The 27782-nt window shown below is 36.9% G+C and overlaps 1 protein-coding gene across 1 annotated transcript in view; it reads left to right on the forward strand.

Moving 5' to 3' along the window:
* LOC113477320 (lipoxygenase homology domain-containing protein 1-like) overlaps positions 1-27782 on the forward strand; it is a 159821-nt gene that overhangs the window by 7172 nt on the left and 124867 nt on the right. Inside the window, exons 4-16 of the mRNA XM_026843568.1 lie at positions 3277-3428; positions 4020-4098; positions 4949-5024; positions 6561-6637; positions 6730-6761; positions 6902-7031; positions 9821-9924; positions 12904-13077; positions 13719-13931; positions 15031-15208; positions 16928-17059; positions 23130-23323; positions 26988-27077. Of these exons, the coding sequence (XP_026699369.1) occupies positions 3277-3428; positions 4020-4098; positions 4949-5024; positions 6561-6637; positions 6730-6761; positions 6902-7031; positions 9821-9924; positions 12904-13077; positions 13719-13931; positions 15031-15208; positions 16928-17059; positions 23130-23323; positions 26988-27077 (1631 nt within the window). The remainder of the gene's footprint in view (positions 1-3276; positions 3429-4019; positions 4099-4948; positions 5025-6560; positions 6638-6729; positions 6762-6901; positions 7032-9820; positions 9925-12903; positions 13078-13718; positions 13932-15030; positions 15209-16927; positions 17060-23129; positions 23324-26987; positions 27078-27782) is intronic.

Consider the following 27782-nt stretch of genomic DNA (forward strand, 5'->3'; position numbering starts at 1 on the left):
CCCCCCCCCCCTTTAAATAAACCTTAGTTAATGGTGATTAACATGTTATATAGAATATGCTCGATTCTCCTTGCAGTATCTATTCTTACCCAAATGTTCTCTTGCTTAATATTCTGGGACACTGACCTTACCAACCTTCTAATTTTTGGGCAATTCTTTCTCAGTAGGTTGTTTTCTTGTTTCTGAGATAAAGATATAATAAAAGATTTTTATTATCAGGTAACCTTGGTTTGTTGTAAAGCACAACAGCACACATAAACCGTCCTCTTAATCTGCATTTTATAGTTAAAAATTTCTCCCTCCCACAGGAGAGGAAGAAAAGAGTCTCTGTGCATTTCTACTGGCCTCAGTGTAAGAGGGGTCATGCTGAAAGCTTTGGAGAAGGCAGTTTCATCTCTAACTTAGTAATTGAAAGACTGTCTCTGTGTCTTTTTGCCAATATTATATTTCTGCATGAGACAGTGAAAAGAGAACATAGCTTTTAACTTCAGAGAAGATAGTTTGATAACAGAACAGTGAAGAGGTCTGGATTCAGTCTGAAAGAGAGATGATGAGAGGCACTTTAAAACCAATTTCTGAATAAAAAGAGGCTGCAACACTTTCTGATTTAACAGCCTTTTTTTATTCAAAGCAAAAACGTCTGAATTAAAGTGTTAAGAAGTATTACATAGAGACTTTGTGGCTCTAATGCTGGGGGACTGAGTACCATTTGTTTGACTTTTTATCCTCAACCATCCTACTTTTGTCCCCTTCTGCTCATGTTTTATGATGTAATCTTTAATTATGCGACGATGGACTATTTGCTGTGGATAAATCAGAGTTACGCAGTGTTTGGTGCCTGGTGGACCTTTGCTTTTCTTCTTGCAGAAACTGGAAAGTAGATAGTTAACAAAGGAGGGAACTGTAGAAATAGGATTGTTGTTGTCTTAGACATAGGATGGTTGGTCTGGAGAAATGTTTTCTCTGCCTCTACCATGGTCTGTTCGTGTGGGTGATGTAAAGAAAAATTTGGGGAAGTAAATAGATCAGGTGATGACATGGTAAATGATGTGGGTAAAGTAAGTATTAATTAAGAGTTCCTAAATGTAAACTATTTTCAATATTGAGACAGGTGTGCTCTGGAAAAAAAAACAAACAAAAGATGACTGCTGCTAACTAAAGACTGTTGAAAGCTTCTGTACTTTAAATGTGGCTGGCTTTTGTTCAAATAAAAATACCTAATCTGAAAAAAAAGTTATGTGCTTTACCTCCTTGTTCTATCTCTCATAATCCATAGGCTTTGGGAAAAGAATTAAAATATATAAATAAACTTAACTTTCTAATTTCAGAATGATGTGTTTACAAATGTAATGTTCTACACTTATAGACAAAAATGGATGTAAAGAATGCATTTCCTTCTCTTAATCTCCATTCTGCATGCTTTTCCATGGAAAGGAAAGTATCACAGAACATCTCAAGTTGGAAGGGACTTGTAAAGATCAAGTCCAACTCCCTGCTGCTCACATAACTGCCTAAACCTAAACCATATAACTAAAGGCATTGTCCAGATGGTCCTTGAACTCTTGACAAGCTTGGTGCTATGACCATTTCCTTTGGGATCCTCTTCCAGTGACAAATCACACTCTCAGTGCAGAATCTTGTCCTAATGTCCAGTGGGAACTTCCCCTGACCCAGCTTCGTTTCATTAAGAGGGTCAGTGTTTCCTAGGATAAAAGCTGTAAGCATTATAAATACTCATAAATAATTGCAAAGCTGGGATGATCCCTAGGCTTATGAGAGGTAAAGAGAAGTATAAAAAAAATGTGACAATTGCTTAAGTTAGCTATTTTAAGGCTCTATGTTGGATTTATTAATAGCATATGTCTATGGTACAGTACTTCAGTGGAATTTAGAGGTACCCAGTCATCATGTCAAATTGCGTTAGCTCTGATGTTAGAAGAGAACTAGCACTAGTGTTCTGTGTGGGCACATTAAAATAACCTGTGCAGAGTGCTACTGTTTTAGCTAGATTTTACCATTATCCAAAATTAATTCTTTAAAGACAGCTTGTTTATAACCTCCACACAAATGCCATGTAAATTAATGTGTGATAATCATAAAAAAAATACCCATCAAGGGAGAAGTTGTAAACACTGAATGGCCACTTAGCACAATTGCAGATACAGACTGATCATGAATAAATTTTCACTGGTTATTAAGAGAAGGTGCTTGTCCATCAGAAGAGTGAGATATGGGAGCAACCTCCTTCAGAGGATTACAGTCAAGCTTCATAGCATATTTCAAATGGAAACTGATAATTGAATGATGATAATGTTGATCTTCTGGACCCAACAGTCCAGAAACTCTTTTCTACTTGCAAGACAGAGAAGCACAAGAACACCTATATCTGGAAGAAGAGTTTGTGTGCCGGAAAATGAGGGCTTCTCTCACCGTTTTGTTCTCTCTATATCTCAATTGGTCTAACAAAATATTGTTACTGCATGTTGGCATAGGCTTTCCCCATGTTTCTACTGAAGATTATAGTTACATAGTTTTTATGTTAATACTGAATTTTATCGGGTTCCCACATCTGCATTTTAATGAGCACAGTTTTCTACTGATACATATTTTTATGTATCACAGTCTTTATTCTAGTTTTTTTGGACTTTGACTCAAATTTAATTTTATTTGCACTATCCATTTCCATTCAATAACCAATTTATTGAATTTAAGTCCTTATTTTTTCCTCCCAAATTTACAGCCTTCAAAGAATTTTCATATGGAATGTAACAGAGGAAAGCTACACTATCCTATTGCATGAATCAGTAAAACAATAAACCAATGCAGCTTTCTGAGGTCCTAGAAAACAAAAACTTTGGTGCTAGGTTTTTGCTTGTTTGGTTAACCCGTGCATTCAAAATGTTAATGGCTCCTGTTGTTTTTCACAGTTTTGATCTTACCACTTACGGGGAGGCTAATCTTGGATTTATGTTATTTACTTTTCAGCTTTATGATGGCTTCAAATAATGCTGCAGGACAAAGACATACTATTGTGCATTTAAAGTTCAGTTCTGGTTGCATTCCTCATAGTGACAGTCTGGGATAAAAAGCATAAATATAACACCAAAGCAAGTCTGTACATTATTTTACTGAATACTGAATAGGGTTTTTAAGGTTTTATACCCTAACTGTCCTTGACACAGATGTATTTGGACTCTACAGGCACTTTCACAGCTAGATGTTATTGTAACTATAATAGTGTTTGTGATACGAAAGGTTGTCATCTCTTATTGTCAGTGACTGGCTATGAAGTGCATGTGACAACAGGAGAATTGTGGAATGCTGGAACTGAGGCTGATGTCTATATTTCTGTCTATGGAGAAAGAGGTGATACAGGATCAAGACAGCTGCTCAGGTCACAGAAGCCCAAGAAATTTTTAAAAGGACAAGTAAGTGAAAGACAGGGCATTTTCTGGTATGTTTGACTGGCTTTTCTCTCTCAGGTGGATGGTTATTCCAGACAAGGTGCAATTAGAAAAGAGATAATGACTACATTCCAATGTTTCCCCAAAATTCCACAATTAAGCCAAAAATACTTTCTAAAGATATACCAGTGCATTTGGAAGATGGAAATTTAATTTATAAAATAGGTAAACTGTGTAATTTTGTTTTTAATTCTTCTAAAAGTTTGATTTATAACTGAAGAGAAAATGAAACTTTACATTTTATATCTGCATTTCTAACGTTGATATCTGCTGTAATTTGTAATTGTTTAGCTAATTAAGCGTTCAGTTAGTTTCTCTTTTCTGACTCTGATCCCATTCATTTTAATGGAACTGCTTCCATTAGCAAAACAATCAGGCTTGCTTACTTTTATTTCAGAAAACGTGTCCTTGGTTTGTTCTCACCTTATCATTAGCTGATATTTCAAAGGATGATCTTGGCGAAAGAGTTCTATGGGTTTATAGGTCTTTGGGATTCCACAGCTGAAGAATGTTCTGCTTTTCAGATTTTACTGAACTTTTGTTGATTGATTACAGACTGACATTTTTGCTGTTGAAGCTGTGCACCTTGGACATTTGTACAAGATTGTTATAGGACACAATGGTCTTGGATCAGGTCAGTAATTTCTCTCTCTAATCACTGAAAACTGCCTGCAAAGTTATTGACCTTTTCTTTGAAATACAATATGTATTTCTTAAACTGAATATATGAAAACTTATTGGAAGTGAAAGACAAAGGCTTCTAAGAAAACTGTTCAAGTGACACAGTTATCTTCTTGTATCATCACAAATTTCAAATTTTGTTTGCTTTCAGTATACTCTCAACCATTATATTAAGGATGTCACCTGCTACTATTCCATCATTTTTGACTAATTCATATGGAAAAACTCTGAAGAGGGGGAATGTCTGCATGATAAGACACTGAATATGTCTTGTGCAGTCTGTGTTATAGATAAAATTGGCTATTATAATTTTAGGTTGATTAGCGTTTATGAGTTATATTATAAAGATGCGTTTGGAGATTTTGGTTATACTATCTTGTCATTAGACACCCAATTAATGGTGGAACTCAAATTGCTTGCAATCACAAGACCTGTTTTTCAAACTCTTAAGCCTAAATATTGAAAAACATAGCAACGTATGTTGAGCCGTGATAAGCTGCTATCTAGTCTTTTTGATATTTTGATTGGCAAAGAAAATAAGTCTCATACAATGTCTGTGTTAAATGATGGGGGAGAAGTGCAGCACTCGAGCCATGACAGCCAGGGAGGCCCTAGGAGCTTGCAGGCCCATAAACAAGCTCTACAGTAGCTAGAGCAGGTACTGTCTTCTCTCCAGGCAGTGGAGCTGCAGATTTTGCAGTTCCAGTAGAAGAGAGAAAGCCATGGGAAGTCAGAAGCCATTAAATCTTCCTCTCATGAACTAACTTTTTTTTTTTTTTTTAATTTAAAAAATGTATTCTCAGGAAACGGCTGGTTTCTGGACAAAGTTGTAATCAAGGATCCTATAACAGATTTGGATTATACTTTTCTTTGTCACAGGTTGGTGGTGTTTCATTTGGGTTAGATTTTTAATGAGTTTGTAATTAATCATAGTTTTTCTTCTGAAATGTCATGTCAAGGGAAATCTATGTTTCCTAAAAAGTGAGCTGAAATGGTCTGATTATTTTTACAGGTCTCTGAGTAGTATCTGCCCCAAATCTCTGGTGCATTTGACCTAATGAAAAAGAAATAAAAAATTCTGCCTGGGAACCTTCCATTCTTGCACCTGGTGAACTAAAGGACATACTTTTTTGACACATTGCCCATATCCAACACCTTGGATCTGACACCAGCAGGTCCATTCATTCTTCCATGTCATGTGGTGTAAGGCTTTTCAGAAGAGTGGGTTTCTGTCTCTCTAGCAGACTGGTCCTACTTTACTGAAGTTAGTGTGGAGATTAACTTGGGGTTCAATGAGCTCAGTATCAGACTTTAAGCTCTTGTGAAATGGCTATCACAAACACAGCTAGCTGGCCACATCTCTTTCTCATTTGCCTTGCAGCCTGTCACTGAGCTCTATTGTAATTTTAAGCAACCCTAGCTTCCCCTGCATTTCCTCTGAAGATGGTGCTGCTCTGAATCTTCTCTTCTATAGCTCATTTCTAATTTTATCTATGCCTGATTAATTCTCAACACCTTACGAAAAAATTATAATTGATAAAGATCAGTGCAAATATTAGGAATAGTAAAGTCCAGTCACGTATGAATCTAGCTGCAGCTTGCCAGTGGCACCTCAATTCTATTTCCTCCTCTCACTTTTCTGAGTGAATAAATAACTGCCCGAGACAGCTTGGAGTGAGCGATGTGCACACTGAGACTGATTTATGTGTGAGTAAGGACTTTCTGCCTATCAGATACGGCACCTCATCTTTGCTTGACCTAATTTTGATTCTGTATTCTAGATGAGATGAACTGCTATGAAGAGATCTATAATGCTAGCTTCATACATAATTTAGGGAGAGTTCAAATCCATTTTAGGCAGAAAAATACAGGGTATGTGCTACTTATTGTTAGAGCCCAATGCCATGCTTGCTGATCTTGCTCCCACAGTGTGTGAATCCTTTTGATTCAGATGAACTTAACTTATGTAAGTAGACGTGAGGCAGGTACAATGGCACTGTAAAAGTATAGTTCAGACATGATAAAATTGTTGCCTGTGTTGGATTTGTATAGGGATTTTCAGGGCATGGAACTATTTTATCCTGCTGTAGCCTTCTTGAAGACAGGAAGAGCAAACAACATGACCACTGCACCTTTTGTTATTGATCTAGGACCAGTATGAGTTCTCTGATTTGTAATAATTGGCTTAGGCCCTTGTACCTCAGTTCAGCAAAGCATTTATTTATGTTTCATTAAGAGCAAACAATTAAAACCATTTTTGCCAAAGTCAATCTCTTTTCACTAAAGCTGGATTTTTTGATTGTTGTTTGTCAGCCTTGAGACTTTATTAAATAGAACAGGAAGTATCAGTATGCAAGCGCCATTGTGGAAGTTGCCAGTCAAGGTTATATTAATGAAATGGGTTCTGGTTTTCAGGTGGCTAGACCAGGGGCAGGATGATGGCAATATTGCTAGAGAACTGACTGTGGCAGGTGCCAGCACTTTTCCAGGAAGTAAGTGAAAATTGGTGAGGAGGAGAACCCAACCTCACTGCAGCTGAATGAGGATGTTCTGTAAATTAATTACACCGTTTTTATCTGTACAGGGCAAGAACTGGAACTCAAGAGAGAGGAAACTGTAAGAACGTACTTTTTTATTTGTATTTAAACTATTCAAATTATGCTTTGAGTGAAATCAACTTAGTTTTTCTCATGTATGTCAAATTCCTGTGTATCATCTTCTCATAAGTCTTTCCTGCTTGTTGTTTACAAAACTAGTGGGCTGCCGAAAAGTGGAAATTTCAGGAAGGCAATACGCTTCAGTTTTACAGCAGGCTCACCCATGGCTTCATTTGCCTTCATCCAGATAGCCATGTTGATGCTCTTGGTGACAAGAAAAACAAATATGGTAAAGTTTTTTTCATGTGCGTGTGTACATAAAAGATACAAGCAAGGTGAACATTATAGCTGACTGTGATCTCATATAGTGATTCCTGTAATGAATAGGAGTAGATAACGGTAAATGTTTTAACTACAGAAAATGTTTATTATAATATTAAAATGTATTTTAATTATTTAAATTAATAAATTAATAGATGTAATTTATTAAAATGTATTAATAAGAACTCAGAAGTTATATGCTTGTTTTGCATATAAAGCACAAAAAAAATCTCATATGGTATCTTGTCACTGGCTTTCACTTACCAAATAGAAACTTCTTGTTATCTGAAGTTTAATCTTCCCATGGGACTGCTATGGCAAGGACAGTTACAGTCTTTTCTAACTAGATCTATCTAAGCTAACAAGTTCAAATTTCCAGGCATAGTTCATTAATAGGGAGCATTTATATGTGTATGTATACATACATACATATATATATATATATATAAAATAAAAATTTAATTTTGTTCCATCCTTTTCATTGATTTTAGTGGCACTCTTCAAGTTCCACCTCTTTATCAGCTTCCATCCTACTATAATATGTATCATATTAGACACACATATTTTTTGTTATCTTTGTAGTGATGGAGCTCTGCAGACTTTCTAACATCTTCCCAGGGACCTTATACACATCTTTTTCAAAGTGATAGAACAGAATCTTTCACGACACACAAAAATTACATGGAGAGCACTGCAATCAATGCTCTTTAGCATAGTTTATAAAGGCATCTTAGAAAAGCTGCACCAGCAAACTCCAGCCTATAGCATGGGAAATGAGAAATATTACAGACATTGAAAGGGGGTGTTAATCTGTTTTACTAAAGCTCTTCTTATTTAGCAGTTTTGGTCCCTGAGTTCAAAGTATTTGGTGACTCAAGCGCTGTTTAACTCAAAACTCCTATATACAGCTTTAGGATTTGCAAGTGTTTTAAATGCCTGAAAGCAGTTGCACAACACGGTAGTATCCTTCCTCCAAGGAGATGCATTTAGGATTCCAAACTGATGTAAGCACATCTTTGTTCCTCTTTAATGCTGTGTCTTTGATTGATGGCTTGTATCTGATTTGATTTAGACAAATCAGATCATTTAGACAATGCAGAGTTCATAATCTAATGTGCAGAATTCAAGTTCACACTGCTGTCTGTTTCCTGATTTTTATCTAGATGCACTTTCCTTTCTATAAATTAGTGCATTTCTAATGGTATTTTTCCAGCATAAAAATGCAACATTTTTATTACATTCTGGGGGGGGGGTTGGTATATTTTTGCATGCTAGTGTAAAATTCATATGAGTGTTATCTCCACAGTTTTAAATGGGCAACATGTATAATTGTGCAAGTACCAAATCTGATGCACAACTACTAAATATCAGTAGTTAAAGATCATAAATACAATTAAATATATTAGAAAGATAGATCAAAACAAAATTATTATAAACTGGCTCTCAAATAATTTAGATTGTAAATCAGAAAAATTAGTAGTGTGATCTGTAATCTCCCAAAGGAATTAAACTGGTAAACAAAAAGAGCTTGATTTTTTTGAACAATATGACAAAGTTGTCTTGATATCAGAGGAACAGTTAGTGACACAGGAATAACCATTTTTTTTTTTTATATACTTCAGAGTACAAAACAAACACGAGTACAAAATGAATGCAGACACCTATCATGCACCTCTTCTGCCTTCAGAACAAAATCTTTCACCCTTAACTTCTTTCAGATATGTTTGGTTTATTTATATGTGCGGTATTTACAAAGCATCTAGAATAGTCATGTGCAACAGAATTCCACAAATGCTGCCCTGGGAGCTGTTGTTTAAATTCTCATTTAGGGGCCCTGCTTCCTTACGTGTGCTTTGAAATAAAACCCTCTGACATACATTATCTACCTATCTTTCCTGATAGAAAACTCTGCATTTCAGATACTAGTAGAACTGTTTGTCTTCAGCAGATCTAAAGCAATAGAATTCAAAGTCCTCCAAAGTTGTGATGGCAAATTATATCAGAAGATGATTTGGTCTAGCCTTTTGTAATTTCTTGGGAAGCTTTGTCTCTATCTGTACACAGAGACCCACTGTGACAGTTATGTGTCCTCCCTATCTCGCCTCAAGGACTAGAAGCCCCGTCTGTATTTTATGATTTGTGGTATCATCTTGATGGGCACAATGGGCACAGTTATTTATAAAAATCAGGTGTTGCTGTTGGAAACAATAAAAATGGCACTACTTTAGCTTTCATCAGTATTTATAACTAGAAGAGGTAATTTTTTGGAAATTGGCCAGATTTAAAATATTAGAAGCTGTGAGCTATGCTGAGAGATTTGAATGTCAAATTCTAATATGGATACAGAGAAAATGAATTATCTTTTCCTACCTAAGAGCTTTATGTTCCCTACCTGATCTGTTATTTATCATATAAATTCATTACTGTACCCCAGTTCATTACGCTGGAGTCCTCATATCCTTGTTATGGATTTTTTTTTTTTAAAAAAAAAAACCATATAAGCTGATTAAAAGAAATTTGTTCCTTATCATTAGCTCTCAGGGTTTTTCTTCTCAAGGCAATGAAGTAGCCAGTAGTCTCTAGATGCCCATTCCTGAAGGAATGAGGGGATTCATTGATCAGAGAGGTCAAACTGTTAAGTTAAACACTTGATTAATTCTTTTCCCTTGAAAATGATAAATCATCGATTGTAATTAAATACAAATATGAATTAACATACTCTCATACTTCTAACATTTTTTTTGATTTAACTCTTAGGTCTTTTTGATGTAGACGTCAAAGGGCGAAATATATGTATATTCAGCAGTCATCAGATGCCACGTCTTGCTCTTGCTGTTGTCAATGGCCATGTAATTGGAAAGGTAGGAAAAGCTGTTACTGATTTCTACTTCATAATTACATTTCATTGTCTGATTAAAAATAATGCTGTTTTAATCTGTCGAATAACTATGCTTCCAGTCAGATTAACAGCTAAGAATTGCGGAACTGAACCCAGGAAATTGCCAATGAATAGACAAATTAAAACATAGGGCTTTGTCTGTTTTCTCAGTTTACTTTTTACTCTTTGATAGGATTTTTTAATAGTCTAAATGATTTGATGCAGGAATACCTGGCCATTCCAAGCTGTAATTTATATTGGCTTGCCACGTGTTACCAAGGTGCCTAGAATGCCCTCATATTGTGTTGACATGACTGAGGGATGCCATTCAGAGGAACCTGGACAAGCTTGAGAAGTGGGTCCATGTGAATGTCATGAAGTTCAACAAAGCCAAGTACAAGGCCCTGCACCTTGGTTGGGGCAACCCCTAGTATCAGTACAGGCTGGGGGATGAAGGGATTGAGAGCAGCCCTGCCAAGAAGGACTTGGGGGTACTGGTGGATGAAAAATTGGACATGAGCTGACAGTGTGCACTCGCAGCTCAGAAAGTCAACTGTATCCTGGGCTGCATCAAAAGAAGCTTGACAAACCTGACCTCCTTCTACGACAGGTCGACCTGCTTATTGGATGAGGGAAAGGCTGTGGATGTTGTCTACCTTGGCATTAGTAAGGCCTTTGACACCATTTCCCACAGCATTCTCCTGGCAAAACTGGTTCCTCACGGCTTGGATGGGAACACGCTTCGCTGGGTAAAAAAACTGTCTGGATGGCCGGGCCCAAAGAGTTGTGGTGAACGGAGTTAAATCCAGTTGCCAGCCAGTCACAAGTGGTGTCTCCCAGGGCTCAGTTTCAGGGCCATTCCTGTTTAACATCTTTATTGATGATCTAGATGAGAGGATCAAGTGCACTCTCAGTGAGTTTACAGATGACACCAGGTTGGGTGGGAGAGTTGATCTGCTCGAGGGTAGGGAGGCTCTGCAGAGAGACCTGGACAGGCTGGAGCCATGGGCTGAGGCCAACTGGAGGAGTTTCCATAAGGCCAAATGCCGGGGGCTGCCATTGGGCCACAACAACCCCCAGCAGCACTACAGGCTTGGGGAGGAGTGGCTGGAGAGCTGCCAGTCGAGAGGAACCTGGGGGTGTGATTGACAGCCGGCTGAACAGGAGCCAGCAGTGTGCCCAGGTGGCCAAGAAGGCCAATGGCATCCTGGCTTGTGTCAGCAATAGCGTGGCCAGCAGGGACAGGGAAGGGATCTGACCCCTGTACTCGGCACTGTTGAGGCCGCCCCTCGATTCCTGTGTTCAGTTTTGGGCCCCTCACTACAAAAAGGACATTGAATGACTCGAGCATGTCCAGAGAAGGGCAACGGAGCTGGTGCAGGGTCTGGAGCACAGGTCGTACGGGGAGCGGCTGAGGGAACTGAGGGTGTTTAGTCTGGAGAAGAGGAGGCTGAGGGGAGACCTCATCGCCCTCTACAGCTACCTGAAAGGAGGTTGCAGAGAGCTGGGGATGAGTCTATTTAACCAAGTAGTAAGGGATAGGAGAAGAGGGAATGGCCTCAAGTTGTACCGGGAAGGTTTAGACTGGATATTAGGAAGCATTTCTTTCCAGAACGGGTTGTTAGGTGTTGAAATAGGCTGCCCAGGGAGGTGGTGGAGTCCCCATCCCTGGAGGTGTTTAATAGTTGGTTTGACATAGTGCTTAGGGATATGGTGTAGTTGGAAGCTGTCAATGTGAGGTTAATGGTTGAACTGGATGATCTTCAAGGTCTTTTACAATCTTGATGATCCTGTGATTCTGTGAAGTGAGGCCAGCAGGTCTGCTCTCTTGAGACCACACCTGAAGTACTGCATCCAGCTCTGGGAATCCCAACATAGGAAGTACATGAACCTGCTCAAGTGCACCCAGAGGAAGCCATGAAGATAATCAGGGGGCAGGAGCACCTCCCCTGTGAGGCCAGGCTGAGAGAGTTGGGGCTGTTCAGCCCAGAGAAGAGATGTCTCCAGGGAGACCTTATAGTGGCCTTTCAGTACTTAAACGGGGCCTACAGGAAAGATGGGGAAGGACTTTTCACAAGGGAATGAAATGATAGGACATGGGGGTACCATTTTTGAATTGAAAGAAAGTATATTTAGATTGGCTATAAGGAAGAAATTCTTTACTGTGAGGGTGGTGAGGCACTGGAACAGGTTGCCCAGAGAGGCTGTGGATGCCCCCTCCCTGGAACTGTTTAAGGCCAGGTTGGACAGGGCTTTGAGCGATCTGATCAAGTGGAAAGGGAGGGTTGAAACTAGATGATCTTTAGGGTTCCTTCCAAGCCAAACCATTCAATGATTCTATGACTTTACATTTATTAAAGTCCTAGTTTTATTTAAATACGAGAATAATGATGGAGTTGATAAAATATATAAATATGTATTTTGTATATTGTCTCTTTTATACAGTGGGATTGCACAGTCTGCAAGCCTGAACAGATAAGCACTAATAGTGTGTTGCTATACTCTTTCATGTAAAACTTCTGACTCCTTAAGTGTTTTCTGTGAGAACAGTGTAAATAAATGAGGACAAACACTGAGACAAATGAAGAGGAGCTAATGGTAGAAAGCTGCTGTAGTTCATTTGCTGTCTATGTCAATTTTACTTTCCAAACTTCTTTGCCATGTTTTAGGCTAAGACTCTAACACTCCTCCTGATTGAGGCACCCAGCTATCCTTCATGTTATCCTCAGATCTGTGTCATCATAAGATGAACTGTTTCTGTGCTTTGAAATTCTGAAGTCCACATTTTAGGACTCTGGTACCAGGACTGCAAATCTTAAAAATATAAAGACATATTCATACTAGATTGGTAATATTGTGGAAACTTGAACAATACAGAAACTGTTTTGTGATAGTCTCTGTTCTGGATTTTGCCATGTCTAGTAGTTCATATAATTTATTATTCCTACTTTGACTTTGTTAGAGCAAAGACAGGACTTGCTGTGAGCTCTGTGTTCACCTTCAACCAAATGGTTGTGCCATTCTTGAGTCGGCCAGAAGCCCGGGTGACACTGTTACGTTTGATCTTCAAGGCAAAGTAGCTGATGAAACAACTGGATATGCTGGACTTTCCAAAGAATTTGTTGTGCATGTCAAGGTAAGGTGGGCAGAGGGAAATTAAGAAGACTCTTCTAAAATTTACTGTTATCAAGCAGATTGCATCTACTCAAATGTCAGAGGATTGCAAGCTAAAGGAGTGATCCTCTCCCACCAGGTGGAGCTAAACCACAGCTTAACAGGTAGGCATCACTTGAGAAGTTTTCATTTAACTGCTCTCACGGTGTGAGCGATGCCGATACTGCAGCTGTTATATGCCTAAGGGTGGGCTGTTATAAAGAAAAGATGCATCTGTAAACTTCTTAGTAAACCTTTGAAAAGTAGGAAGGTAGATACATACAGGAGAGCTGCGTGGCAAATTAATTTGAAAAGAGAACAAATTCTTTAACTTGCCATGCTCCTTGTCTTCTGAATGTTGCACTGGGCTGCTGAACAATAAAAAACAAGAAAGCTGCGGAGTAGGGAAATATTTCCGCTATCCAGCTTAGTGTCTGCACAGAACGCAGCAAATGGTCAAAGTCTGGAGGTATAGTTGAATTACTTAGGACTTAGTTTCCATTTATACATGGAAATGCATTAAGAAGTGCTTAAAATAAATCAGTATGAACAATATAAATGTCAAAGTTTAATATGGAGAAAAGCTGTGCTATTCACAGAGGACTTCTTGTCTGTGGTTTGAAGGGTGTATTTCACCATGGTGCCATCATTTTGCTCAACACGAGTGTCTGCCAGGCTCTGTCCCTCAGACCTGATGGGAGCTGCAGTGGAGCAGGTCAGCAGCAGCAAGAATCCTGCTGGAAGGTGCACAAAATTGGCTCTGGAGTCTGCATGTTTGAAAGTGTGAGAAACCCAGGAATGTATCTGAAGATCGAAGATGACCAGTGCAATGGAACAGTAAGCAGATCTTTTTTGTATTTCCCTCTGCAGATAAAGATACTTGAGTAAATTGTTAGTGATAACAGAGAGATTTTACTTTACTTGTTTGGATAAAAATGGGATAAAAAATTGTTGATATTTAAAATGTCTCAGATCTCTTCCTTCATTTGCCTAAGGAAAGATAGAAAAATATAGCAAGAGATGCTGTCATGTCTCTTTGGCATTTGATTGTAAAGACGTGATTATATTTTTAAACTATTGAGAATGTGAATGTAGTTAAAATTTACTTGTTGCTAGATAGATGATGAGTCTGTCAAGATTCTGGGTGTGCTAATTTGATTTTTATTAAACAACCACACACTGGTGTGACTTTGGAAGATGTTAACTTCCTAGCTTTTACAAATGATTCTGTTTTGTCTGAAATGAAGAACCTGATTTTTTTTCCTCATCAGGCAACCACATAGAGTTTATTCTTGAAATACCTCACCAGTAACCTGTATATTTAGTAATAAAACTGGGCTTGGAGGATGGTTGATCTTTGGACCTATAATATTCTCCACCCACTAGGAGTTTAACTGTTGCAGATTTACATCTGAGAGCAAAAAAGAGAATGAGACATTTAGAATTTGCTCATTAGACTCAATGTTTACTAATCCTATGTCTGTTTGCTGATATGAACTGATATAATTGTTTTGAATGTGTCAGAGCACAAACATGTTCAGGGTTTTAAAGTGGTATTGAGTCTAAATAAATTGACGATAAAGCCCACTAATGAATAATTAAGATGTCAGTTAAGTGGGAAACTCCTTTGAATGTATCTTAGACTTTGCTAAAATCCTAACAGAAATCAGAACACCTTCATATGTGATCTTTCACTTGAATTATGTGATCAATCTTTCTGTTCACAAAGGAATAAACAAGACCAAGATGTGTGTGTGTGTGTGTGTGTGTGTGTATATATATATATATGTATAATAATATAGAACATTGTGAAGAACCTAAAGTTAATCTGAAATGTTATTAGAAGGTGCTAATATTTAAGCCTTAAGAAATATTCAACTTGACTAGCTACATCAAGTCACTTGCTGAATTCATGTTTTTGTCTTCAATTTCCTAGGGCACAGGTGATGAATATTGTCACTTTAAAATTGAGAAGAATTTGGAAACTGGATCTGTAAGTCTAGAATCAGTGCGAAATAAAGGGATATATGTTGGTCTCCTGCCAGATGGCCAGACAAAGCCAGTCATTAACACTGGAGAGAGAAATATTTTGTTCTACCCACAGGTCATCAAATGTATGTAATTTCTTAATATTCTACAGTCAAGGTTAGTGATTAGTGTTTCTAAATGACAAATTCAAAGCAAAAGTGTAAAATGTAGATTAACACAGTTTCCTTTATTGCGTTTCAGTAATTTTAAAGGTGAAATGTTCATTGTACTCACATTTATTTTGTCCTATGTAGCTAGTTAATTTTTCTTAATTTCTTTCTTTTTACAACAATAAATGATGCAGAAGAAATCTATTTTTTCATTGAACATACAAACTTTTGAACATAAGAATCAAAGCAGATGACAAGTTAGAGATGGAATTGACTTCCTGAGTCTGTTCCCCATTCTGACCACAGATTATGGAAGCATAAGAGATGTTGTCTTGCTGTCAACTATTCCACAGACTTTCCTGATTTTGCAGGGAAAGTAGCAGACTTTAGAGAGGACATGTTTGACAGTGTTCAGTTTCTTATTTTAATGGTGCAAAATACATTGTGCTTCCCCCATTAGTATATTGATTATGTGATTCTTCTTTTCCATAGTCAGGTTTGAGAGCTACTGCAGACAGAAAGCTCCCTTTCTAGGGAGTTGGCCTGTTCTAGTCAACTAGCCAGGACTCAGGAATTAGCTCTCAGCACGCTCTGGATCACTGTCATTGGACTGTCTGCTTGTCTCTTCTCCTTCAGGAGAATGAAGTTTTTATTTGGTGAACAATTGGTTACCACACATAGCCAGCTGACTTGGATTACAGCTGTAGAAAACAGTGGAATTACAGTACTTGTATATTCTTATCTGGTGGACATAGTCATAGAGAACAAGAAATTAAACACGTCATGAAAATGATAAACTGGCCATCAGTTTGAAATTGAGAATTCCGTCAGATTTTTGCCAGAGACAAGCAAAAGAGGGTCATCTTGAATGCTTTGACCAGCAAAGGGAAAGCATCAAAACATACAACCAGTCTTATTATTAATTATTTTATATATATATATATATATATATATATATATATATATAGTGACTGAGACATACAGAAGCATTAGGAAAGTCACTGTAATGTCATCTCTACCATTCAGTCCCTACTTGTTACAAGGTGACAAGAATATTTCTGTCACTATGTCCTTGTAGAAATGAGAAAAGTATTTTCCTTTGTTACTTTTTGGAAGAGCAGGACTTTCACTGGAAATTCTCAACAAAGCAGGGCTTACTGATGCCATTAAAATACAGCTAAATGTTATTTTGTTACAGGCTTGAGTTGCCCTGAATCCTTTTTACTCAGTAAAAGGAACATAAAAGGAGCTAATATTTTCTATGAGAGCAACCAGGATTGTCTGTTTACCACTTCATATCATGAGAAACGGCCTCTAGCAGTTTTCATTTCAGCATTCTCACCCTTAAGAAAGGAAACATCATGGGGGTGGAGAAGCTTATCTTGGGGAAAACATTTTAACCGGTCATTTTATTCATACAACAATGCTAAACTGTTACTTAGATTTTCAAAATAGTAAATGGAGTGTTCTTGGTATGCCAATTTTTTTTCCACGTTTTGTGGCATGCTGCTAACAATAAAAGCTAATGATAGCTAGTGACTGTGCAATACATAGAGAAAAGATTTTGGTGTCCACTGTGTTGAATGGTTGTGAGATCTGTTATCAGTGTTTGTCACTTAACATATGGGAAGCTTCTGAGCAAGAAAAAGCAAATGGTTTGTAGCTAGTGACAGAATTTATATTTCATTGGTTTAGCTGGCTGGGAAGAGCTTATGGGAGCATCTGCAGCACTCAATCAAGAGAAGAAAGACTTCAGAGAATCTCAGCTCCAACGAGCAAAAGCCCAGAAGCCAGTATCACAAAGCCATTCAACTCTTCCACCCTCAAGTAAGCAACACTTCACAAACTAGTTGTGATATAACGTTATGTCTGCCTGCCCTCCATGCATGTTTGCAGTGACCTACCTCAGGAAGGACATTAAATAGCTTTTCTGGACTATTGACTTATGCATGCATACATGCACCATAAAACACATTACTGGTTATTGTTTTTTAAAAGAGCATTAGAATGTCATTTATTGATAAGGCAACAATCAGCATGTAACCGTTGAATAATTTCACTAACTTTTTTTAAAAAAAGTAACTAGGCACCTATCTTAAGGACTATTTCTGTGGAAATTAAGAGACTGATATAATACAGTCCAAAGCTCACTGAAAGTAATGGAATATTTCTCATTTATGGTCTCTCACATCTGTGTTTTCTGCCTTATGATTCACTGGGGGAAAGAGTAAGGTTTTGGTGCACTGCATGCTAGCTTTATACCTATGTTTAGGCAGGTAGGAACAGATAAACAATGTTCTGGTCATGCTCCTGAAGTGATAGTCTACCAGACATGTTTTACTAGAATAAACAACCACGTCCTTGTTTAGCTACAGAAGTTGCATAAGTGGTGTAAGACAATGATTTTCCCAGCTCAAAAAGTTTACAGGAATGAATGTTCAGCATCCTAGTAACCAAAGAAGGCATGGCTGAGGGAATGATACATCCCTCAAGGAGTCAGAATGATCATGTTTGCTTCCTGACTCTCTTTTATTTCAATGCATCCAAGGACCCTGTCTGCACAGACTGAATTGTGTCATATCACCATGAAAAGCAGATGGGATAAACGGAAACTACTGAGCTCCACACAGTAAATTGAGGCATATTCACATGGTGGAAAAATATCTGTTATCTTGAGTGAGCTTTAGAAACAAGATTATATTCAAGCTTCCACTATGGGAGACTTGTTTAGTCAGCTAGAGGTGGTTCCAAAGGCATTAATGTAGGAAATAATTCAAGTGGGTTGCTGATTTGGTTTTGAGCTCTGTCCTCGGACTGCTATTTCAAAGTGTACCTGAAAAGTCTGGCAAATGTGAACAAGACATCAAACATAACATACTTGTTCATAGAGTCTAATATGAAGAATCAAGAAGGATTTTAAATAAATACAGTTGAACCAAAGTATCCTGGTTAAATTCAAGGCATAGGTGTGGATTATTATTATTATTATTAATTGCTGTTAATTGTTTCTGGCAATGTTGTTTATATTCTTAGCTTAAAACACTCACTTTCCTTTCCTAATCTATCAGACTTCATGTTGTATCATTGTGTCATAAAGCCTTCCCAAAGTGTTGTGAGTTGTCAGCAACTGGTGAGATATGTTGTATTTGAAACCTTTGGCAACAATACATGAGCCATCAAACCTGTTTTCAAAGAAGCTGGATGTTTTAGGGTTGGATACAAAGGATCCTTTTATAGAAGCAATATCTGCCATGAAATTGGTTACACAGAGTCTATAACGCTTTGTAAGAAGTACTTCTGACATTCATAAATGTGGACTCTGCTTATGCAAAATGAATAGAAATATCAAAGTTACTCTATCCTTCAAAGAAAATGCTAATTTTTAGTAGATATTTTCACTTAGAATACTTTAAAGGTAACTGACTTGTGACATGTAGAGCTGAGACTTAAATTTTAAACTGGTATTCATTAAATACTCATTTGCCTTTTTTCACTTCCAGTTAACATTCAAAAAAGGGTGATGTTTGTGTTGAGTGTACAATCCAGCAATATGCTTAGCATCTAAACTCAGAGCAGATTAACCCTTAGACTGACCAGGCAGTCATCTTTTTATGTCTGTGTCTGCTAATCAGTAGCTGTGTTTTGGTGGTGGTTTTCATAAATAATTGATTTAGGATTAATTAAAATTAAAACTGTGCTAAAGTAATTGAGGCTTCTCATTTTGCAATGTGAGTTCTCTGTTCCTCAAGAAACTTCTTTCACTGCACAAGGATGATGCTATGTCCCATCTTCTATGTAATATTTCACAGGATGGAGATTTTAGAGTGAGTGTCAGAGACAAGTCAGCTAAAATGCATGCAAGACAACATGTTACAGACTCAAGACTGATCAAATGTGCTGCCCAAAACAGAGGGAAATATATATATATATGGTTAGAGGACCACAGAGTCTAGGGATAAAGGAGATGAAGCAGAAGACACTAAGAACTCAAACTAAAAATTGTGGGCATTTTTAAACTCCTTTTTACTCTTCTGTTACCAGTTGGAAAAGCAAGCCAAAATCAACAGCCTTGCTGAAAATATAGACTTGTGTCCTATTATGTATCAGCTATCAAGCATGCAAGAATCTTATGACATTTCCCAAATGACTTGGTACTGGAGATTTCCTCTTTGCTTGTTCCTTATGTTTCCCAAATCATGTTTAAATTTCAGTAGTGAAAATATGCCTGTGTGTGCCAGTGAAAGGAAGGGAGAGACTTTATTAGCTTCCATGACACAGACACAGTCTGTGATATTGGGAACATATTTGTGGTTTGGTATTAAAAAAATGTGTCTCTGAGAAATGACTTCTATACCCCCCACGTTCCTTTCCTGTATGCCTGGAATACTGTTAGTTACTATTAATTTTTAATATATTTTACTTAAAAGAGAAAAGAAGATGTAAATAAAATCTGATCTCATTTCCAGTTGGTTTACACTGGAAATGGTGATATAAAAAGGTGTAATAATAATGCATCAACTTTAATTTGAAGTTTGTGCTCTCGAGATTAATGTTTCTGACGGTTCATTTCAAAAGACACAATCATATGATCTTCTGGGACAAGATAATTTTGGTTTTGCTTTAGATTTAGGATAAGTAAATAAAAATTAAAGCTATTTTTATACAACAGTGTGAAGGATTGTGACATCATCGTTCTCATGCAGACCTATCAGAATGAATTTTTGTCTCAATAGATTTACAGCACGGTGTCATGAAGTATGTAAAGTCCCATGACTAATGTGCGGTAACCATTAAATCCTCTTTTCAGCCTGGAATATTTTTAGCCTGTAGCAAATCAATGCCACTGATTTCTATTTGTAAGAAGGACCAGTAAATTATGAAGCAAAAAGCATTCCAAGCCTGTGAATTGTTTGTGCATTGTAATAATTTTCAAGAGGTGGTAGTTTGAGGTTGCAGCAGCTGCTTTGGGCAGCAACAGCCCAAACTTGGAATTCTGCTAAGCATATGGAGTGGCCTGGGCTTCCTTATGCTTCTTGAATACCTGTGTACTTTGTGAAAATTTTCATCTTTTTTCATCTCTTTGCTGTAAGAAAAATGTGGTTTTAGACAGCTGGAAGCAACTCTAGCATTCAAAGTTACAGGTGAGGAGCTGGGTAACTACAGTTACAGAAAGTTCTATAGTCAAGTTCTCAAAAATATTTATTATACCAAAGCAAGTACTTTTCTATAGTTCTGTTAATTTAGTCATTGAAAGACAAGTGTAATTAAGTTTTTATTCAGGTAAATGTAAGATGTTTGCCTTTTGCTTTATTTCTTATGTGTGTATTTTCTTTTTTCTTTCAGAATAACTTGCTCTCAGTCATGTTGAAGAATACAATAACAGTGATTATTATGACACTATTGACTATTTCTAAATGACCATAACCATTCCAAAGTCATACTACTACTGTTAGAAGCACTGCTCTAACAGTCATACTACTACAGTTCTGAACTTCTTAAAAATAGATTAACCAAATTTTAGTCTTTACCAGGGCTGAAATTTCCACTGATTCCAGAAGTTAGTCCTTATTTATTATAGAACTTTGTACTGGATCCTAATTTCTTTGCAATTCCTTGTGCAATTATTTCGCATCTGTTAAGAGCTCAATGCTAGTAGATCATAATTCAGGTTCGGTGCTTTAGTAACCATGTTGATTTAACCTATAGGACAACCTGATGATTCAAGCAACTATATAATTCCTTTTTGAGTACAACTTTTAGGAAAAAAAGTGTTTATTTAGTATCCTAAAACTGACATTTGAGGGAATTTAAAGGGAAGATCAGGACCATGTCCCAGTATTGAACTGATCCTTCTTCCCATACCCAATTTGCTCCAGTGATGTTTCAGCAGGATGTGGAATTTGTTCCTCATGGGAGTTTATTAAGAAGCAAGTCTCAAGGATTCAAAACTGGTTTTCACTTTGCCTTCAAACTTATAGTTCAATGACAACAACAAAGCACAGTGAGATAAATTTTGCAAATTTCTGTCATAGGTATTGCTTTATTTTTTTTAGTATTTGTACTGGCCTTGGCTGGGACGGACTTAATTTTCTTCATAGCAGTCTGTCTGGTGCTGTGTTTCAGCCTGGTGAGCAATGCAGTGTTGATAACATACCAATGTTCTAGCTGTTGCTGAGCAGCACTTGCACAGCACTGAGTCCGTCTCTGTTTCTCACTGCACTCTGCGTGTGTGTGTGTGGGGGGGGGACGGGACGGGACGGGACACGACACATCCAGGACAGCTGGCCCTGACTGACCAAGGAGATACTCCATACCATATATTGTCATGCTCAGCAATAAAACTGAAGGGGAGTTTTTCCAAAGTAGTTGTTCCTCGGGGACTAGCTGGGCATCAATCTGATGGTGGTGAGTGATTGCTTTTGCATCGCGCTTTTTTTTTTTTTTTTTTTTTTTTTTTTTTTTTTTTTCCTGTTTTTTCCCTTTGAGGTAAAGTCAGTTTAATAAGTGAGGGGAAAAAACTCCATCCCAGAGAAACACAGTACAGTATTTTAATCAAACCAATACAAAAGCAAAGGGCACTGATAGCAAGGTATGTAGTGCAATAGGAACATATATAGTGATGCATTGGGAATACTTCAGCAAATCCATATCAGTGGCTGTTTATGAATTCTGCAAAATTGTAAGTGAATTCCATTACATGTTTGGAACCTCTGGCTTCCAAAACTTTGGCTCATAGAAAGCTATTTAATAGATGAAAACTGAGCTGGGGGATACAAAAAGAAAATTAATGTGCAGCACTGATTATAATTATGGTTAGCATATTAAAAAGTCTCTTTGCAGTCGCATGAAAAGGCCTCATGAAGAGCAGTTTGGGAAGCCCTGCAGGACATGGTGTATATATAGATAATGTGTTGGTTCATCTTTTCAAATTTAGGGTTTATAGCTGCCTCTTATGTCAGAACAGGTTATAGATTCTTGGGGCAAGGACTCCCTCTTTTCAAGAGGACTTCATGGTCCCATTACTGAGAAGTATTGTTCCAGATATCTGATGTTTTTTAAATCTACTTTGATTAGCATACTCAAAACTAAATTCCTTTATCCCCAGTGAGTCTATTTTTTAATAACTCATGTGCAGAGGTGTCATTTGACATCTCCAGATATATTTTTTTGTATCTATTTATTTTCTCTCAAGGGTCGATGAAAGATCACTAGGTGCTATTCTAAAGTGAAATATGTTTTCCAAAATTATATTTGCTCAGTCATTAAAGCTGTGAAATTTATTCATAAAGTGGTGTTGTGCTGCTATTTTCTCATTCATGCAGAACCTCCCTTAGCCCAAATGCTGGCACTGTATGCATAAGAATGGTTGGGCGTGGATATATTGTGCTCTTTTTTGAGTATTTTACAGTACTTAATTAATATTCAACTTGAAGAAAGTTGATTTCCTGAATAATTTTTTTCATTTGAAGTGAAAATTGTCTTTATTCCTAGGCATGTGATTCTGCTAATTATGTCCCAACACAAGGCATTAGAGGAGTTTTTACAAGTAATTCTACTCATTTCTAAATGTCAGGTTAAGGAACTAGAAATGTCAATTTAATGGCCATAGGTCTGTATCATAGCATCCTTATCCTACACCAGAATGTTTAAAAAGAATAAGATGATGGTAGTGCATGTGAGAAATACTTGCTCTTTTCCAGTTGATTCTTGTAGTTCAACTAATCTGTACATTTTTGGTCTAGACAAGAAACATAAATCAATCTTTTCAGACTATCTCCCTTGCCATGAAAAAATACAGTCCCTTCTCCGTTATGGTCTCCTTATGTGCTGAAGTTACAACAGCGACTGGCAGTTTCATGTCGATTTTCATCTCCCACTAATGTTCTGTATTTCACAGAGGAAATGAGAAATTCCCAAGGTGGTGAGTGTCCCCTTCCTTCAGATGATGAATGGAAAGTGTCAATGCTGGCAGGAACTGAAGCAAATGTCGTTCTCTGGATATATGGAGACAGAGGAGTAGCTGGACCAATAACTCTTGGCAAGGACAACAGAAAGCAACTGTTTCTTCCCTGGCAGGAGGATGAATTTCAGGTAGCTAATGAAGGCTAAGAACATTACTTTAATGTGTATCTTTCCAAAGATTATTCTGTCATGTGAAAAGAAAAAATGTTTTTCTCCTGTGTTTACTGCATACAATAAATCTCTATCTAATCTCTATGAATTCTGAATGAAATCAGCTTGGTGCATATAGTTAGCAACAGAGGAAATGCTCTTTCTTTTAACCCCCTCTCCCTCATAATAGTAGCTCAAATGGGGCAACTGCAGGAGTGAATTGATTTCTTTAAGGTAATTGATTTGAAAGTAGCCTTAGAAACTATCCACTCCTAAACAAACTATGTCTGATGTAAGACTTGTATAGCATGTAGCGATCTTTAATAATGAAATCTTCATGCATACAGTTTTCCAGGCATACTATAAAATGTATGCTGTGGAACTGTTTCAGTTAAGGAAGAAACCCGTTTTTTAAGCTGCCATATGATAAATAGCTGAAATGTCAGAAGCTTTACCTATGGAATTACTAAGAGCCCAATAAAACCTACATGTTATCATGTCATGAAAACACAACGAGTTCAGCTATTATTCAAGAATAACCCCATCTGTATTGTAATAAGGAAATTATATCTTTTTAGGCTGAAACTACCAAAGTGGCTAAAATGTCTTTTTTTCTTAAATGTCTCAGGTGCATGGAATGTATTGCCTTCTTCAACTAATTGAAGGAGTAGTTATATTTTTCACATTTTGTACAAATTGTTTTCTGCACTAACCAACTCTTCTAATACAAACTTGGCACAAATCAAGATCTTTATTGTCAATACTATTAATAATACTGTCTATGAATATGGCATAGGCAGGAAGATAACCAACTGTAATGTACATTTTCTAAGCATGTAGGCTATATATTTTGATCCACGGGGAATCCTGTTCTCCTAATTAATGAATAATTTATAAGCAATGTTGGGTAATGGCATGTTTGCAATGGTAATCCATACATTCTTAAGAGATGGACCAATTTTTCTTCTCTAATATAGATATTGCCCATTATGGCTGTGCGCTGTGGATATTGATCTTGTGAGAGAGCAGAATCTTTCTCTCAGCACCTGGGGCTGTTAGTATGATTCTTTACATCATGCTGACACTATTACTTTCAGGCATGAAACAGCAAATGTCACCAAAGTGCTTTTCACTCTTTAGTCTGCAGTAGATAAATCCACAAAGAAAAAGCCTATGAGTAAGAGCTCTTTTTTTTTTTTTTTTTTCCCCCCTTTAAACTTTATCCTGTACATATTTAGCAGGATAAGTCTTGAAATGAGGATAGGAATGCAAGGCTTAAAAATAATTAAATCTTCTTTTATATCATTTATATCTTTGAGCTTGATATGATTTCACTGATATTTTTTAGAGCAGAAGAGAACAAATTTTGTTTTGTAAAATAATCAACTTAATCATAGCTCTAGCCAGGAGTTCTAGGAAAAAAAAAACAAACAAACAACAACCCAGCTTCAGAAAGCCTGTAATAATCAGGCAATTTAAAGTCAGTGTTCTTTAACCTTTATCAGTAGTATGCACAACTATGAAGAACTCATGCAGAACTATCTTGAGAAATAAAAAACATTCATATGTGGGCTTTCGTCTCTTAACTTACCCATATGAGTATTCACTGTCTGTTTAATCCTAAAACTGTGCCTGAGAAAAATCAAAGAGGATACCAGGGGGTTCCTTCTAGGAGACTTCTGCTTGTTTTAGACTGAAGTCACTCTTTGGATTCTGCAAAGTTCACTACATTTATGTTTTATATTGATACATGAAATGATGATGTAATTTTTTTAAAAACCAAAGTCCTGAAAAGGGATTAATTATTATAAACAGACAACATGACAACACTGTGAACACCAGCTCTGTGAATGAGAAGAGAGTATCTCACATTACTTGATAAGTAGGGTGATTGGTTTGTGAAATGTGGGAAATGACAACAGTTATTTTTTTCAGTCAAGCTGTGTACATGACCTTACTTTACTGCTGCTTTAATCCCAGAGACTCCAAGTTACCTCTAAGATGACTACTTATAGAGGGAAATATTATGCAGCGTAAGCAAGAATGTCAGAATCTGACTCCACAGAACAAAGCTGTTTTCTTAAACTGATGAAAAAGACAGGAACCGTATTGCCACATCAATGTTGCAAGCCTGGAGCTAGCATTTATTTTGAAAATTATGTGCAGGTTCATGTAGCAAATATACCAGTGTAAGTACAGGTGTGAATTCCTCAGATTCTTTCTCAAGCAACCATTATGATTTGCTGAGTGCATTTCAATGTTAGGGAAAACAAGGGTAAAAGTTGTCTGATTCTAGAAATCTTTGACTCAAGCATGGTAACACTGTGACTATAATGTAAAAGTTTTGTATACAAAAGCACAAAGAGACATCTAAAAGGTGATACAGAAACTGAGGTAATTCTGACCTCTGAAAAGAGGACTTTTTATTAAGGAAGTTAGAGGAGGAGTGGATAACACACTAGTAGGTGTTTCTAATAGAATGAAAATTTTTGTACAGTGTAAGTAGCTTTTTTTTGGATGTAAATGATGGATTGGAATAGGCTTTTTCTAACCTTTAATGAATAGAATTATTATTTGAGGAATAATATGATAATGTACTTACTAATGATCTAAAATGATTTATGTTCACTTTAAATAACGGTTAAACTTTAAATAAACCCCAGATATGTGGGATAGTATAGGGTTGCATAGAGTAGATTTCATAAGAGCATGTATAATGCTTGAAAGTGCATATGAATGAAAATCATAGAAAGCAAAGGTAGTATCACAGTTTTGCAGATGTTCTGCTGGCTTTTGCAAACTTAAAGAAGGTCTCCAAAATTTTTATATCCTTCTCTTTGACATGCTAGAGTTTATAGTCATGTTGCTGTGCTGCATTATGAAAGATTTGAGACCTGTGGTTTAGTGTATTTAATTTTTTATTCCACATTTCTCTCATGAATGGCCCCCATCAACTTTTTTTTACTTTTCAAACTTTGAAGAGTTCAATTATCTGCCATATCATTTCTCTGGCAAGCACTGTGATTTCACTAGACTATAATCTTGTCAAACCAGGGCTCAGACAGAAATCTGCTTAGACAAAACAGAAACAGTCTCTTTTCTGGATCCCATAATCCAAAATCTGCCAGTCAAATGCTGAGTGCTGTTCCGGTATACTCAGAAACTACAGTGGTTCAGAGAAATCTGGAACGAGTTGTAAAGATAAAAATGAAGATTTATGTATAATTGTTTTTTTCCCACTTGTGATGTAGCTATATTTTTTCCAGAAATATAGCTCAAATTGAACCAATGGCAAAATATGCAGAAATGATAACTATATTTTTTGAGTTATTTCACATGTGATGATTGAAAATACGGGAAGGGAAATGTTTAAAGTTTATGGGGTTCTTTGCAAGATGTCCTGAAGGCTGTCACAGTTTTAAGCATAGAATTCATAGGCCTGTGCTTGCCGTTAGGATACTGCTTCTTCTATATGTGTGGGAGATAGACCAAAATGTCTTTTAATCACAAATTGGATACAGTGTTAGTTTGAAAGGCATGGCCTAATTTAGTCAGCATGCAGCCTCTACCACGCAAGTTTAAAGTGTATGTTATACATATTTTTATCTGAATGTGTATGTTATATTGTTCTGGCTTTATTCAGGTTAAACTAAAAAGCATTGGGAATATCTACAAAATAAGAATTGAACTTGATGAATTACTGACTGAACAATCAGAGTGGCACTTACAAAGGGTGAGATTTTTTTATGGTGATTTTCTTGTGCTTTAATTTTTATATGAACTAAAAGCCCATCTTCTCATGAAGCCACAGCTTCATAAATCAAAAAATGCTGCTTGTGATACGTTCTTATTGCTTTGTCTTCTTAGGTTGCTTTAGGAATGACAAAAGCACTGGTACAGTCCATCTCCTGAGAGCTGGAAATAAGTAGCATTATCCTTCAATTATTCCTAATTCATGTAGTGCATGGATACCAATTTTAGTGTACTGATGGATTCTACCAAGTTTTGCTTTCTGAAAACTTCTGTACTCTTCAGTGTCTGTTAGGGAGACTCTAGATATAAATTCCAGATTTGAAAAATTGAAAATAATGGAGCAACAGTTATCCCATGATGAGTACATGTGAAGAATAAACAAAGTTTGGTTAAGAGTAAGCTAGTCCTAATTGGCCCAAACAGAGCTCACAATTACAACTGTTTTCAGGGAAAAAGAAACTGCTGTATTTTTCAATTTGGTGAATGAATTCTTGTTTTCTGCTTCTGTTTTAACTCTGTTTTTCTCATGATATTTAAGGATGTTCACCAGACTAAATTCATACTAAATTCTTGCTAACACTGACCCTCATGTAAGGCTTATTTCAGAATTGCACATAAGTATTTGTCTTCCCTTTCTTATTTTGAATCTGCAAAAGACAGAAGCTTATCCTTCAGCCTTTAATTA

Source organism: Athene cunicularia (assembly GCF_003259725.1).
Source record: "Athene cunicularia isolate RWA chromosome 2 unlocalized genomic scaffold, athCun1 chr2_part1, whole genome shotgun sequence".
NCBI lineage: Eukaryota > Metazoa > Chordata > Aves > Strigiformes > Strigidae > Athene > Athene cunicularia.